Source organism: Hypomesus transpacificus, chromosome 10 (assembly GCF_021917145.1).
Source record: "Hypomesus transpacificus isolate Combined female chromosome 10, fHypTra1, whole genome shotgun sequence".
Taxonomy (NCBI): Eukaryota; Metazoa; Chordata; class Actinopteri; order Osmeriformes; family Osmeridae; genus Hypomesus; species Hypomesus transpacificus.
The window spans coordinates 1556701-1573330 of NC_061069.1; the positions used below are offsets into that span (position 1 = coordinate 1556701).

Sequence of the window (16630 nt, forward strand, 5' to 3'; positions counted from 1 at the left end):
TGCATTTAAAAGATGACGGTTACAGATTACATGGAATTTGAGGATGCTTCCTTTCTACTGCCCGTTTTAGAATGCCGTCTTTCTCAGGATAACAAATCTATGCCTGGAGGGGGAAGTAGTAATACAAACCAAATGTTTTTTCATAAGACCAGAGCTGCCATCCATAGAGGGGCTCTCAGTTCACAAGTTCTTAAATTCCTTTTTTTCCCGAAAACAATTATCTTCAGTGACAATGACTTTATTCCATAACAGGATTCAATCATAACAGGCTAGAAAATGCACTGCTTTCCTGAACGTTCTTATCACTGCAAGCAAACCCACTTGTCCGTGAGTGGCAGTCTCCGTCAAGACACGGACCACGCCGTTTGTTTTCCAAGGCAAATCCTTTCATTTCCTGGTTTCTGATAAGCGGTAAGTAAGCAAAACATTCCAGTTTCAAACAAGAGAAGTATCAGATGTTGATAAAACAGAGGTCCAGTTGACCCTGTGAGGGTGAGTTCACGGCTCCCTTCCTAGCCCAGTATACCCACAGCAGCATTTAACCCTAAACCAAACATGACCAGGCATCGCTAAATTAGCCCAAATCCATTTCAACCCGTGTCCCAATAAACCAGAGTGACAATTTAACCACAGGTGCCATTAACCACTGAGACCCTTCTCACCACACCGGTAATTAAGCACAACAACCTGTCCCACTTCCTGTAACAATTAGCCACAGCTGTTATTATCCACCACACTAATTGACCACAGGCACAATTACCCCTTTTGCCTGGATTAACCAGATCGGGGATTAATCCCAATTGCAATCGAATGCAGGCTGACATAAGACCACAGCACTTAACCGCACCATCACCATAAACCACAGCTGTCCTGCAGTACATCTCTGCATGGGCCTCCAGGTATGAAATACCGCCCTAACAAAGAGGTGAGAATGAACCACTCCGGTCTTGACCTTAACTCTGAGTGGGGCCCCGTGAACTGTGATGGAATGAGAGAGTTGGGGGGGGGGGGGGCAGGAGAGAGAGAGATTGAGAGACAGAGAGAGGAAGACGGAGATATGGAAGCAGGGAGAAGGAACGAGAGAATGAGAGCGAGAGAGAGAGAGAGAGAGAGAGAGAGAGAGAGAGAGAGAGAGAGAGAGAGAGAGAGAGAGAGAGAGAGGAAATAAAAAGAGAAAGTGAGAAAGAAGCATGCAGGGGTGATTACAGGGCCGGAGCCAACCCTCCCAGACAGACACTAAATGGTCTGCCCCACCCCCCCCCCCCCGGTGAGCTGTCCTCGAAGGACGAGAGGGGGGGGGGGGGTTGCTGGGGGAGCATCCGTGTCTCTAATTTGCCAAACGTCGAAAGCAACACACGTTGTGACTGAATCCTCTCAAATTCTTGCCTGGGTGGAGGTCAAAACAAGCTACAAATCACAGAGGGGCCTCGGGCGAGACCCCGCCACCGGCCGACAGGAAACACATACGTGGTCGTGGGCGGGGCGTGGGCTGACTCGATGGAACGCCCTCAGTTGACGAATGGAGATGCGGGAAAGGGAGGACAAGGTCTAAATCAATGGAGGCGGTTTGCATTCGCGTTCCTCGCAGTCAAAATCGACTCCGTCAAAACAAGCTTCTGTTCCCCGAGACCCACCAGCGGTCACCGCGGAATGCTCTAGTGCTCTCTCACGATTTTTAGTCGGTCCCGGCGCACAAACTATGAGTGTTTCAACAGAGCCGCGTCGGAGACATAAACAAAAGCAGAGGAAAGGAAAATGACAAGGGGAGGAAGGAAGGATGAAAAGGACCAACACATCAGATATTAACACAAACACATTAATGGGACAGAAATTAGACCCATCACATTGAGAGAGAGAGCGAGAGAGAGACAGAGAGAGAGCGAGAGAGAGAGATAGAGAGAGAGAGACAGAGAGAGAGGGAGGGAGGGAGGGAGAGAGAGATAGAGAGAGAGAGAGAGGAGATAAATAACGTTGGTATGGTGAAAAGGTACAAGAGAGGATGGAAATTGTAAAAAGTAAGCAAGTGGAAAAAAAGAATGAGTGCACTGCCACTTTGATCACACTTCTAGCTGACAGGGAGGTGCAATCACGGCCGTGGGAAGGCAATTACTCATACAACGCACAGAGAGCAGACAGGAGAGAGAGAGAGAGAGAGAGAGGGGGAGAGGGAGAGGGGGAGGGAGGGAAGGAGGAGTTGAAGAAATAGAGAGTAAGCGGGGGAGAGAAGGAGGACGGGGGGAAAAAGACAGAAGAGAATGACGGGAGAGAAAAAGGAAGGGTAGACGTGACGGGAGAAAGGGAAGAAAATAGGCCCAGGAAGGACAAGGATGGGCAGATAAGCGGAGGGATATCGACAAAACCGGTGTGGCCAGGAGAGCCACGCGCCGACAGGTTTGCAGACAGACAGACAGGCAGACAGACAGGCAGACAGACAGGGGAAAAGGGAAGACAGAGATTGCAGCAAACACACAAGCGGGTCCCAGACAAAGAGACACGCGGCCATGCCGACACCAGCGCTGCATGCTGCCTGGCAGACACAGGGAGCAACAGAACATCGCTCTGTACATCCACGAGGTTTACCTTCATGTAAGCCCTGCAAGTTTTCTCTCTCTTCTGAAGCTTTTCAGGGGAGGACGGAGAACAACAGACACTCTATTAGAGGAGAGAGAAGAGTTTGGGAATAAAAAGCGTCTTTCAAATCACAGACGTCTTGGCGTGTGAAGTTACCCCCCTTACCATTGTTCCGTTGCTGAAATTAAACTAAAACCTTCTTTTGTTGAGGCCCCTGAACGACGACCTTGAGACAATGCAGCGATTACAAACGCGTCTCTGAGGCGGTGTTGGAATATGTATCCAGCTTACATAACGTCAAGGTTGGGGGTTGGGCTCCGAGACGCCTGGCAGTGTGGGGGAAGCAACGTGATGAGATTCCTACACTTTGCATTAACCATGCTTTAAAAAGCACAGAGTCAATAAACAATGTTGGACTGCGGGTCATTTGTGCTTTGTGGCATGGTGGTTGAGATGGTCTGCCAGCACAGGCTTTTAAAGGCCTTTGTTAGTCTTTCAGTCAAATGAAAATGTTGCATTGCCCCCCACAGCTGAGTCAAGGCTAGGTAAACTAAACAACTTCAGTCGAGGGAGAACGACTCGACAGAACACAAAGGACGGTGCCAAACCACTCCAAAGAAAGGGGGGAAAAGTTTGTAAAAAAACAAATTTTAGAGCGCGTTTGCAACTTCCTTGGCCTCAAAGTTGGAATAACAAAACACACTTTTCAACCTGTCAATCATTTCTCCGGGTGACTGACAAGCGGCTGTGAGGACGTAGGTTTTGGGCCCTCCCCCCCTCCCTCGCAGGGGGCTGCTGCGGAGATGTCAAGGTTCTGGGGGGGGAGGGACCTTTCAGCTCTTGACAGCACATGCCAGGACTGGCGAGTCATTCTCCGTGTTCATGGGGGGTGGCGGTTCTAACCGTGAGCTCTCTCAGGCTCAGCCGCCAGGTAACGGCTGCACGTGGGAAGCCAGTAATGACCCAGAGAATGATCCTCCCAACAGTCAAAGTTTCCCCCTCAGGGCTGTGGGTGTGTCTGCCTCCCCTTACTGCGTCACCTGGAGGGGCTCTGCGTGCGGGGTGCGACTGTCTAATGACCGGCCTCGCCCATGTGCGTGTCAAAGTTGGGTCAGAGGTTTGGCGCAGGGGTGCGGTGTTCTAACGAGGTCCGGGGTCGGGGGAGGGATGGCAGCCTACCTTGTTGAAGCTGCGCCCGGCCGAGTCCTTCTCGCTGGGCCTCAGCTCCTGCAGCTGGGCGTCCAGGATGTCCACCAGCTGCTCCATGAGGCGCACCGACGAGCTGACGTCCCCCGCAAACACCGGGCCCTGCGTGTGGCGCGCCAGCTCGTTGGCCAGGTTGGCCGCGTTCTCGCCGCTGCGGATCTGAGAGAGAGGGGGGGGGGGGGAGGGGGGGGGGGGTGGAAGAGGTGGGTTGACGCAGTTCAGAGATATGCGGGGTGGACCCGGTCGTGCGTCTGGCACACGGGCTTTGAGTTGAAATCGATGCCGACGCTGCGCCCCGTTTGACGGGTGGAGCGACTTGGCCGTGGGCGGAATAACTGCAAGCGCCGGCATTCGCCGTGTATTGCTGGCGGACAAAAGCGATGACTCATCGGGTCGGGCATCGGCAAACCGGTTCCCTCGCAGTTGCGGTCTTTTCACAACGCATCTGCGTTTCGCTCGGCTACGGCGCAGATAAAGAAGTGCGAAGGCTGGGGGGAGATTGCGCGCGCGCACACAAGGTTGCTGTGCTTTGCGCCCCCCCCCCCTCCTCCTCCTCCCCCCTCTTTTTCTTTCACCTCCTCACCTTTTGTGCCACTTGCGTCACCCAATGGGAGGTGCAGTTGCTGAGGTCGGGCCCTCTCGGGGTCCAGGTCCCCGTCACCGTGCAGAGGTAGGAGGCGATGCCTGCAGGGGCACAAACACGTCCAGGCTTTAGAGAGGCACTCTCACTCCTGCTGCTCCTCCATTCAGCAGGCTCCTCTAAGCAGGAAGACCCCCCCCCCCCTCCCCTTTCTCCATCTCCCTCCTCCTCCCCCCACCCCGGCTCCTCTGTGCCTCAGGAAGGAGAAGCGACGACGCATAAAGGAAAGCCGCCTGGCCACACGGCGGGGTTGCCAGGTTTGGGAGACTGTCAAAGATTCGGGAGCTTGGACCTTGCTTGGTGAGTTTCTTGACGTGTTTGTGCATGTGTATTACATGTATGAATATGCTAGCAATTACATAAACGGTACGTAAACAGTGTATCGGTAACTAACAATGACGCTGTGTCAACGAAGCCGTGTCGAGACGTTCTCTCACACGGCTCCAGAACATTCCCTCGCTGTTCTCTTCATCCTAATATATTCTTTGTTGTGACAGTTATGGATGATAATTATCTCACAATGATTATTTCATGACAGTTGTCTGTGGTACGGGCGATGATTATTTCATGACAGTTGAGTTATGATTAAATAATCTCACTGCAGGACGCAGCCCATACCTGTCATTGGTATGCTTGATTACAAAAAAGGTAGAAGAAAGAAAGAAGAACGTTCCAGAAACATTCCAGCCAGCCACGCCGGTGATGCTGCTGAACGCCTATAGAGACCCCATACCTCTGGTTCCTTTGGGGCAGGGTCTGTCGACCGTGGAGGCGGTGTGGGTCTGTGGCCAGGAGATGCCCCTCCTCGCCGTGCCCTCGCAGAAGCGCCTGGGGGTGGGGGGCATCTCTGGGGCGGAGGGCTCGGCCGTCACGTGGGAGTCCTCGGCCCGGTTGGGCTCCCTGCCGTCACGCGGGTCTGCGGCCGAGGCGGAGGTGGTGGTGGTGGTGTTCTGCTGGCCCCTGGTCGAGGGCGTGCTGGTGGCCAGGTGCGCCGCGGTGGTGTCGGGCGGGAACGCCGTTGACAAGAAGTCGTCTGTGGCGGGCGCTGCGGAGGGAGGGAGGGAGGGGGAGAGAAGGGCTGCGGTTAGACCTTACTGAAAAAGGTTTGACCTGGAACTTTCCACATCCATCAGTCAGCTAGGGGACGTTCATGGTAGCTTTGCAGCTTCGGTTGCAGCGCTCCGAGCGATCACACACCAGTGCTGAGTTACCACCAGCCATAAGTCCCGGAGATAAAACGACCAGGGCAGGACTGGACCTATAACTCCTCTGTCCAAGCACAGCACAAAGTTGGAGGGGGAGAACCTGCAAACACTACACTATCTCAGCCATTTTTACCTGACTTCAACCTGCAAATAAGGAAAAGACAGGAGGTGGACGCATCCATTTGCTTGCCGGTGATTTCTCCAGGAGGGGCAGTTCCCGGGGCTGATTAAATGTCAACAAGGAAGACAAAGCCTGCCTGCATCTTACCTTTTTCTTTTGGCCCCGTTTGACAAAGCAGGCGTGGGGATATTCAACTGCAACGTAACCCCCCCCCTTCCACATCCCCTAGGCGAAAACCATACATCAGCGATAATGCGCCTCTGCTGTACTGAATGCACAGCTTAAAGAGGAACTGTGTGTGTGTGTGTGTGTGTTTTTGTGCGAGTTTGTGACTGCCTCCTCAGTGCGTGTACAATCCCCATGTGTGCAGGTGTGTTTCTAAATCGGTGCTCATTACTGTGGATGCAGATGTTGGAAACGAGACCGAGGGAACTAGTAAACCAGAGTGGAAATAGTCAAACGTATTAATCTACCGTGCAAGGAACCATCAGTGCGTCTGTGGTTGTCTCCTGCCTGAGTGATCATATATTATACCCACGGCCGCATGATCGCCGGTGGAGATAACCACAGCTTCCCACAATGAGGGGCTGCCGCTGCGAAAAAGCCCCGCTGTGCCGTCTTCAGGAGTCCTCGGTGCTTTGGGGGGGAAAATGCAATATCACGCTATCTGACACCCCATCGTCACATGCGTATCTCCATTTCCTGAGACTGAACGGTGACAAAGCCCACGGTTTGCATCTGGAGCCAATCAGGAGATCAGGGGAGCCTTTGTTTCTTGTTTTCCTGTTCCAGTCAAATGTGGAGGTTCGTGACAGAGAAACTCTCTGTTTGGGGCCGCTTCAAAAGCTCGGGGAGGATAGACAGCAGAAGCACTAGGCTTTACAGCTAACTAGCCACGACTCACAAGTTAGTGGGAGAAAGAGTGTTGCTCCTACTGGAATTGGCTTTAACAAAAAAAAAAATATATATATATATATAAAAAGAAATATATATATATATATTTAAAAAAAAAATATATATATATAGAAGGTGGCCGGATCACCCTGCAGTGCTGTTGTGTTATGACATTTCACTCAATGACCTTCTCCCCCCCCACTGCCACCTCCCACTAGCAGAGCTTAATTACCCTGCGCTCCCCTTGCTCATTGTGTGCCTGCCTGTCCCCCAGCCGGTCCTTCACACCTCTCTGAGCTGTGTGGATGCAGATCTGACGCCTGACATATGTCCGGTTATAGTCGCAGACAGATGTTGCGAAGAGCTTCTGATGTCAACTTGTGGGAAGATCCGCGTCTCTCCTCGTCTGTGTCTCTTGTCTCCCTCCTCTTTCCTCTTCATCTGTCTATTCGTTTCTGTTTGTGAGCTTGTGTGTGTGTGAGCGTGTGTGTGTTTGTCCTCCTCTTTCTTGTCTTCCCCCTTATCTCTATCAATTGGTCGCCGAGCAGACAGGCGATGAAGACCATACGAGAGCAGAAAACATCTATACAATTATGCCAAACAGAGAAACACTCTTGGTGGTGACTCACCGGCCTGTGTCAAATAACTTGAGGAACTTCTGGAGGATAATTATCTTGTCTGAAAGGACTTGGTCAAGTTCGGCCTTACAGAAAAATTGAATGAGGCTATTAGAGGAGAGCAGACCTATGCCACCGTAACAAATAAATAAATATACAAACAGATGAATAGGAAGTAAGGCACTTCACAGCAACCTATGCTATCGTGGATTCTCTTCCATGTCTCCTCTCAGGCCGCCCCTCCACAATTTTCTTTTGATTACGACAAGCTATTCCAGCAGAGGTAAAAGCTAGCCGTCTTTTAACAGCTCTCAGCCTAGAGAGGGGGCACCTCAATTAGCCGTCATTTCACTCAAGGGCCTGTTAAGTCACTCTTCTTGAGGAATCCGACAGCAAGGACATACTGTGCAGCATATGCTGATTGGCAGCAGTTATAAGTAGCGTGGGGTGATCAGGGAACAAAGAGGGCACCAAACGGGGGCATTAGCTGTCAGGAAGCTTAACTAAGTTTACTTGACAGAATTGAAGTTAAATTGATTATACTTATCGAGCATATATTGTCAGCCATACGCATGCAGTTTCCTATACTGAAACATCAAGTTTGAAATGAAATATTTATAAATCTGCTATAGGGAGATGATCAGATGCCTTGCAATTCTGTTTGTCTGTGGTAAGATCTCCTTAAGGAAAAAAAAGGGAGGATATCTTCACAGCTCATCACACATGCTAGATAACTAAGAAACATCCTTGTTATCCCTGAAGGATTGGCAGCCAAACAAGTTCTAATGGAGGCTTGTGTGATTTAGGTGATCGTTCTTAGAGCCTTCTAATTTTACCAGTGGGTGCAAACGGCAAAGAATGCTTTGCAGAAATGGTCTTCGAAAATAAAATGTCAAATACTGAGTGTTATTAAATCCTCACGGTGAAGAGTACCGACCAACCAATCATGACAAACTTTTGAATGACCCTTTTAGCACATGGTACTTATCACCGCTCTCGTCTACTGTGGGTGAGAAGAATAGAGACCTCCAGTCTAACTGTGCACACTCGAGAGACACTGAACTAGCCTACAGAAAAATTGAATGAGGCTATTAGAGGAGAGCAGACCTATCCCTGAAGGATTGGCAGCCAAACAAGTTCTAATGGAGGCTTGTGTGATTTAGGTGATCGTTCTTAGAGCCTTCTAATTTTACCAGTGGGTGCAAACGGCAAAGAATGCTTTGCAGAAATGGTCTTCGAAAATAAAATGTCAAATACTGAGTGTTATTAAATCCTCACGGTGAAGAGTACCGACCAACCAATCATGACAAACTTTTGAATGACCCTTTTAGCACATGGTACTTATCACCGCTCTCGTCTACTGTGGGTGAGAAGAATAGAGACCTCCAGTCTAACTGTGCACACTCGAGAGACACTGAACTAGCCTACAGAAAAATTACTACTACTCTTAAAAGGCAGTCTGGGCTACTGTTGTGGGGTTGTTTCACTCTCTGCGCCAGTCGCTAATAACAGAGGAACAACAGATCCCACAAGCCATGAATTTTACATGAACTTGTTTATACGCAGACTCGTGCTGCTGTATTCAAGGGCCGGTGACGTGAACATCAGTTCTGTGTTCCGGAATAGGCCAAAGTAAACCATCTGGTCACATAGCCTGGCTAAGCCGGCACAAAACACACCGTCATAACAGTCCAAGGAGACAGGTGATAATGCTTTTTTACATCCAGTGTTCTTCTTCTTCTTCTTCCTATAGGCTTTCCTAAAGCCCTTGGCAGACTGAGTGGTGGTGTGTGAGTGTTCTAGTGTTCCGCGTGGACACCTGGTTCCTTAAAGAGCAGGGGACAGAAAAAGCTCTGCCAGTCAGGACCAGTATCCATCTCTCGGCTTGATTTATGAGGCCTGAAACTAAAGACGGCGGGCCACCCCACACTGGGCACCAACACCGTATACAGTATATACCTTACCATATACCCACGCAGCACCAGAGACAGGAGAATTCAATATATGTATTTGTCATTGTCATAGAAAAACAACATGTTTTCTATGACAATGACAAATAAATATATTGAATTGAAAAGGGGGGCCACATGCAACCCTCCCACGAGCTAAAACCTCGCATTCGACCCAAAAGTCACACATCCAACCAATGTCGGTTTAGAGTTTGGGCAACAGACAGAACTGAGAGAACAGTTTCAATCAGCCAGTGGTAGTTTGACCCTGACCTTGCATGGCTTCACTTATACCTCCCTCTCCATGAGGGGCAACAAACCTGTGCAGTCCAAGCAAATATTTGTGTTGTTTTATCGTCTGCCTCGCGGAGCCCCCATGGATGCGCGACTTTGAACGCGATGCATTCACTAATGAGGCCGTGGCTGCGTCGTGATGGCTCACTCTACTGCATTTGTTCAATGGTTTGAAAACATACAGATAAGACTAACTGATTTTGAGCAGCAAAATTGAATGAGCATAACGCAGGCTTGATGGCGCTAACCTTCTGAGGCGGAAGATGTCTATTAGCATCTGGCTAACTAACCTTTTCTAATGCTGTGCGGCAGCATGACTCCTGCTCTCTTTTGTCTAAATCTCGACAAAATCCTACTTTTCTTGACGGCTTTCCCTCCGCAAAGCCATTCATTTTACACAGCCCTTCTGTAGCCCTCAGATCAATGCTACTTCGAAGGCAAATTAATTTCCTCCTCTTTCTCCTCGTTACTTTGAAATCCCCCTGGCAATTATTTGCTGTTCTGATTGGTTTTCGGAATTCGCTGGACCGAAACCAGGCGATTCCTTTGAGCATTGCAGACAATACCATGTAAGTGTCCCTACAAATTTAGTAATGGCCACCACTTAGGTGTGCTTTTTATTGACACGCATTGCTTTAGTAGTGGTACTTCTAAGGAGTTGAGACTATCTGAGCATTGATCATTGGGCGTCTTTGTACTCTTAACGCATTCAAAGACTTTGGACTTCTAACGTGGTACTTGTGTTTGTGTTGGAATCATTTCATCCCGGGCAATCTATAGTGACTTGAATTGTAAAAAGCTCCTTCATTTCCTGGAACTGAAAAAGCTTACATTCTAAGGTGAGTATGGCTCTGCCCACATACTTTCCTCTAAATATAGACTACCCATCGTCTTGGATCGTGCGGTCTCTGTGGAATTGGACGAGTACCGTTTTTGGAAGTTTCTATGACACTGTGCTGACTGAGGTCTCTGAAACAAAAAATTGCAGTGATTTCTCTCTTTGTGGCGCTTTACTAGGGGGCACATGAATCTTTATGGACACAATTAATTTTCTCCCTGCCTCAAGTGCTCCTCAGTTTCAGTGAGAGAGACATTATTTCAACGCCATGAGATTACCCTGTGGAACAGGTTGTCTCACTCACTACATTTTGAGCTGCAATAAATCCTAATGGCGATCCACTCCAGCAGTTTAAGGTGTAGATCTGGGAAACCTAATAAACATGAAGCAATTACTCGTGCCGTTCACAAAACCTCGCACACAGCTGCTGGCATGGCCCCGCTGTTCTTTCTAGCGGCCCCTCTTTTAACAGAGGTGCTTTAAAAAAAAAAGGACGAAAAGAGTGCTCTCGTGAACTTAACGGTTTGTGGTGGCAAGTACACCCAGAAACACAGCGCTCGCACTAGAGACTAGCTTAGCAGAGGCACAGCTGGAGATGGGTTCTAAAAATAATAGGTGAAACCTGTCGGCTGTCTTCCTGATTACATGTGCCCGAGCTCCAGTGGAGTTTCTTATTACGGTGCGCATTTACCGAGGCATTACAGCAGTTAGCTGAGTGCCCGCGAAAGCCCCTTGTTGGAAATGTACAGCTATGCGCACTTTCCACCCCCCCGCCACGAGTGTGTTTTAAGAAAAGGAGGGTAATTATGATAATTCAGTTGTTAATTACATTTACATACATCTGAGCGTGAACACGAGAGCAGGCAAGTCGGCTCACACGCGCAGCCAGCTCACGGAGAACTCATTAAAAATGACACTATCTCGTGTGTACAGTACATGGTCTTAATGGAGGCTTTTGACAAGTTGGGATAAGCCAGGGTCAACCTTAAGGGCCCCCGCCCCCCCCCCCCCCCAGAAACAGCGGCGGCGGAATACAAACAGGCATGTTGACAAGCGGTCAGAGTTCAAGAGCACATGGGCCCCGCGTGGAGACGTTTGGCCCTCGGCGCAGGTCAGGGGTCGTGCTTCTCTCTCTGACAGCCCCGCCCCGGAGCGTTCACAAAGTTCAGACTAAAATCAGAACTTCAACCGGAACGCTGTATTTAAGGGAAAACGGTTGGTGGTGGTGGCTGTGGTGGGAAGGGAACGCGGGGACTTGAACCTGCGACATCCACAGTCTGGCTGGTGGAGCTCCCAACGCGGGGACTTAGCCTGGCTCTCAGGGATAAGGAGGCTACGGGCAGGTAATTACAGCCATTATGGCCGTGATGTAAGAGCCCTGTCTGATGACACATCTGTCTCCCCTCAGCACTTCACAGATTATTCTAAACCCCCTCGTCTCCTGACAGGACGCCCGGCAGTAATTGATCTTTCTTTTCACGGCGCAGACCTTCTCCTCATCCAGTCGCTCGCCATGATTCACCATAAAGCTACCTAGTGCACACACGCATACACTATGATTCTGGGTTTTAACTCCCACCCGATATTATGGAGATTGTCCACCAGGCTATTGTAAGTAGGGACCCCAGTACAGTTGATGGGGTAGCCATGGCAACAGATGTCCGAATCCAAAGGCAGAGGAAGGGGATAACCTTCTGTCATACTGTGCGCAATATTTCAGAATCTCATTCCTTAGCATTAAAAGTAAGTTCACAAGGGCAGTGTTTATAATGGGTTGGGATAAGGCCTGAGATTAGAGAATTTGATGGGGTCCAAGCTTCAAGTAGAGCGAGTGTCTGGACTTGGCATATGGTAATAATGGAGCAGGGCTTTCAGGAGCTGTGTGCCAACAAGGTCCCCGCAGAAGCCATCTCTCGGTCCAAGGTGAATCTGTCATTTCTGTTTGCAAATGAGCCCTTTCCCCAAGACTAACAAAGCTCTCTTCCCCATATCACACCTGGATTGCATTCGGAATTAAAAGGCAGTCGTCCGTGACTCCTCACACTGCTAGCTTCCAGTGTAAGATCCTCATTTTATACAAAGACAACACGGACAGAAAGAGAGAGAGAGACGGAGGAGGGAGGGTGTTCAGAGCCTTACCTTCGTCTGGATCCGGCGGGCCAAACTCCAGGTCGTAGCGCAGGATGTAGAAGTTATTCCACACGTAGAGCTGGTTGTCCCTGGGGTTGTAATCCACAGCGGCGATGTACTGGTGCTGGTTGGGGAACAGGATGTCGGTGTACTCGCCCTGGCTCAGCTTGGTGTTATAGGTGTAGTCGATGTGGCTCTTGCTGGCCTCGCTCTCGTTCTCCTCGTAGGTGGAGCGCACCACGTGCAGCACCCCGCACACCATGAAGGCGTTGGAGGCCGAGCGCTTGTCGTACGCCGTGTCCCACGTGGCCTCGAAGCGCAGCGTGTACGGGTTGAGCTGGCTCACCACGATGCGCCCGTTGTTCTGCTCCGTGGCGTACACCACCCACAGGCCCCTCTCGTCCACCGCCAGGTCGATGTCCGTCTTGCCGCCCCAGCGGTACGGCGACGTGTCGTGGTAGTTGGCGTTGGCCACGATGGCCTCGCCGCTCTTGATGCGCGTGCGCAGGTCGAACTTGACGATGTTGCGCGTGCGCTCCTTGTTGAAGAAGATGGCGCCGTCGTAGGCCACGAAGCCTGTGCCGTCCACCCGGTGAGGGAGCTTGTAGGTGGTGGTCTGGCGGCTGTTCTTGAAGTCCTCCAGGGAGGCGTACTCGATGAGCGTGTCGGTGCGGTAGGGCGTCCAGGGCATGAAGAAGACCTTGTCCCCCGACTGGAGGGGGTCTTTGCACCATGCCCCCGCCTGCTGCTCCGCCTCAAACACAAAGGTGGGCTCCCCGACCCCCTTCAGAGTCCCGGGACAAATGAAAACTAGTGACAGAAAGAGGGGAGCGAAACAAAATCAGGCATTTAGGTTAAAACAGCCGAGATTGAATTGAAACACCTGAATTTCTGTTCTTTTAATGGTATCTTTTGTTTGTTTGTTGCTGCTGTCCAAATCTATTGCTGTCCGAGTCAGGGACATCGGTGTCGGAGTCTATTTTTGGGAGTCGTTTTTATACTGTCGTTTTTTGCTATTGTTTGTGGAGAGGGAAAAGAGGAAAACAAAGGGTTATGTCCAGATGGCGGTGTAGAATGATAAGAGTCGGAATCAACAAAGGGTTGACTTCTTAAGATTCTGCCATACGCTGACTGTGTGGGACAAAAACAAATGTAAGGAAAAAATCAAAGGAGAAGGTACCTGTAAATGCAAGACCTGGGAGACGGCAGAGGTTGGGGACAAGCTAGTGCTTAGAAGGGTCCTATAAGTGGGATTGCGGGCGACAGACACACGTAATGGCAGCTTGTTTCTGGAATCGTGTACCGTGCTGACAGCTAGGTACATGACACGCTCCACATGCACGCACACATGGCTCGGGTCGTGAAACGAAAGGACGAGGGGAAGACGTCACATCTTGCGGTGGGACCAAACGACAGACAGACAGAGAGTTTGGATGGAGGTCAAATGGGGGTGGGGGGGGGAGGGTGGGGTGGGGTGGAGACAGAATGAAGGGTAGCACCAATGGCCTCAAGTCTGCTTCTGTCTCACAGGGATGAGTGAGGGAGGCAACGGACAAGTTCCAAATCACTGCATCCATAATAACTCCCCCGAAATACCTTTCGTTTTCCGATGATTTTCCGCTTACAACCTGGTTAGCCTCACTCAGCCATCCCTGCTACTGAACATCACATGCAGAGAGGGGGTGATAGAGGCCAAGCATACCGCGACCGGCCCCCGAATACGAGGACACTGATGACTACTCTCTCTCTAGCTAAGGCTGCGATGATATCCCCTCGCTGTAGACATCGGCTGCTGATCTCTCTTAGGATATGCCGTGCATTACCCGTCTGGACTGAGATCTCTTTAAGAGGCATATGGGCTCCTTTTAAAATCTGGTTTCGAAATTTAAATTGGGCTCCCAGTGCTGCAATCAATCCCCCCATGGGTTTTGGCATTGAACAAAGAGAGGCAATCAAAAGGGAGGAAGACAAGGGGAGTTGGGGGAGAGGGGGAGGGGGGGGTAAGGGGGGCTGGATTCAACACCACAGGACAAGGAGCTTGGTGGGGTGTGTGTGGGGGCGGGGAGGGGGAGGGCGGTGAGGGCCAAACCACTCATTTACCTTTTTGTTCCACTTCTATTTTAGGCATTGGAAAAGAAAGCAAAAAAAAAAGTGCACAAGGGAGAGAAAAGGTTATCAGGAGTCAACTACCATGCAGGTACACGAGTAGAGAATGTTAGAGGACATGAGGAGGAGACAGCTGGCCTGTGTTGGGGAGGAAAGCAAGGTAAAACAGAAAAACAGAAACAGTGTTAGACAGCCTCTGCTCCTGCGATAAAAAAATGGACACGGCTCACATCGAGGCCTTTACAATGCGTGTTGCCCCTGAGAATGATGATGTGTTCGTGCATTTCTTCTTCTGGTGTCGTCAAACCCCATTTTGAAATCACACACACGGCCGGGTTGAAATCTAATATGTCTACAACACGAACTGCTATTAAAAAGTCCCATCGGAATCCTCGATTCATCCAGTGTGCTTTTGCGCTGCCTGATATATCTGTTTAGATTAGATCTCATTCTCAGGGAAACCGAGCACTAGTTATTTCTGGCCGTTTCAACTGGGGGTGGCGTGAACACCGACGTTACAGACACAAATCTCAACTCGATTCCAAAGACCCTCGCCCACACACAAAACATAACGTGCCGCTAATGTTACAGGCTCAACTGCCTTAATGAGCCAAAACACACAATGGCAAATAAACAATGAGGAATGTAGCGTCAGCCCAAATATGGCCTTCCGTTCCCAGTAGGAGGCCCTCGCTCGACTGTTGGAGACAGAACGCAACCCTGGACGTTAAAGGGACCAGAGAAAATAGATTTATCTGGGAGAGGATCACAACAGAAAGAAGAGGTCGGTCAAAAAGAGAAGGGATTAACTCGACCCGATTGTCGACGGCTAAAAGGTCAGATTAAAGTGTGTAGTACACAGAGAAAGAGAGACAGGTGCGGTGCAATCGGAGGCACATGTAGACAAACATGTAGACAGAATACTTACTATAGGGAACACACTCATACTGGACCTCTAAGTACTTGTAGGTTCCCGGGCAGGGGTCTGGAAAGACGTCGGACCCAGTGACAACCACACACTGGGTACGGTTGTTACACCTGAAAAAGATGGACCACAGGGTTGAGAGCTGGTGGGAGCAGATGTCCTCAGTGGGGTGCTAACAGACCACTCAGCGTGAGCGGGGGACTTCCGTCGTCCAATACAAATCGAGGATATCGAAAACATTTCTGGGATGATCATCTTCTGGGCCGGGGAGAGTCTTGGTGCCATGTTCTGTAGTTGCCTCCCTGGGCAAGTGGAGGGAGAAAAGGGGGTGAAAGAGATCAGCGAAAGAGAGAGGGGGAGAGAGAGAGAACATGCTGATGGCGAAACGCATTTGAAGAGCTGGGGTTTGGGTGAGTCATGGATGTGTCGAGAGGAGGTCGGAATATGTGTTTCATCGACGGTACACCTAAACTCTTTCATTAGACCAAGAGTATATGAGAGACATCCAGAGGTGACATATTCGGTGGCAGGTTACCTCACCGCTGGAGCTTTCGGTGGTGGTTCCAAGCCACGTCTACACGAGCACCCTTCTGCCACTCTCTTATGAGAGAGGAAATCATTTCAAAAAGCCCCGCAGGGGGTTTGGGCATGTCATTGAGAGAAATGGCTGCCTTTCATTGGTAACCGGAGAAGAGATTCTTTGGAAAAGGAAAACCACATATAACACATCAAGTTCCACTGGACTCATTAGCATATTACTTATAGCCTTTGAAACTGTGTGAGAGACGGCTGCATTAAGACGCGAGTGTGTTCGCATGAGTGTGTGTTTCCTGTTTGTGCCTGCATGTTTTGCGAGCGGATGAGTGAGAGAAAACGGAAAAGAGATGAGCGATTTTCTGTGCAAACACAGGGTGAAATTGGCCCCACTTCAATCAAGCTCTCTTGAGACAGGAGGATTGAGAGGGTTGCCGACCGACGCAGAGCCAAACAGACATTCAGGAGGGGGAAAAAGACCCCCCCCCCCCTAAAAAGACTTAACAATTTGAAGGTCGATGATAAATATTTGAGGAGGTCAAATGCAAAGTCACAAAAGCCAGACAGATCACTGAAAGGAACACAGGTGGACCACTGTCC

The 16630-nt window shown here is 50.1% G+C and overlaps 1 protein-coding gene across 5 annotated transcripts in view; it reads right to left on the reverse strand.

Moving 5' to 3' along the window:
• The window catches only part of LOC124472165 (adhesion G protein-coupled receptor L2-like), a 63156-nt gene that overhangs the window by 18809 nt on the left and 27717 nt on the right, over positions 1-16630 (reverse strand). For 2 of the 5 annotated variants that reach the window (XM_047026850.1, XM_047026847.1), the window contains exons 4-8: positions 15500-15609; positions 12475-13275; positions 5151-5462; positions 4361-4461; positions 3751-3936 (exon numbers count right to left, since the gene is read on the reverse strand). In XM_047026850.1, coding sequence (XP_046882806.1) covers positions 3751-3936; positions 4361-4461; positions 5151-5462; positions 12475-13275; positions 15500-15609 — 1510 coding nt within the window. Of the gene's footprint in view, positions 1-2580; positions 2653-3750; positions 3937-4360; positions 4462-5150; positions 5463-12474; positions 13276-14565; positions 14581-15499; positions 15610-16630 lie in introns of all 5 variants that reach the window. The other 3 variants (XM_047026846.1, XM_047026845.1, XM_047026848.1) reach the window with 3 other exon arrangements.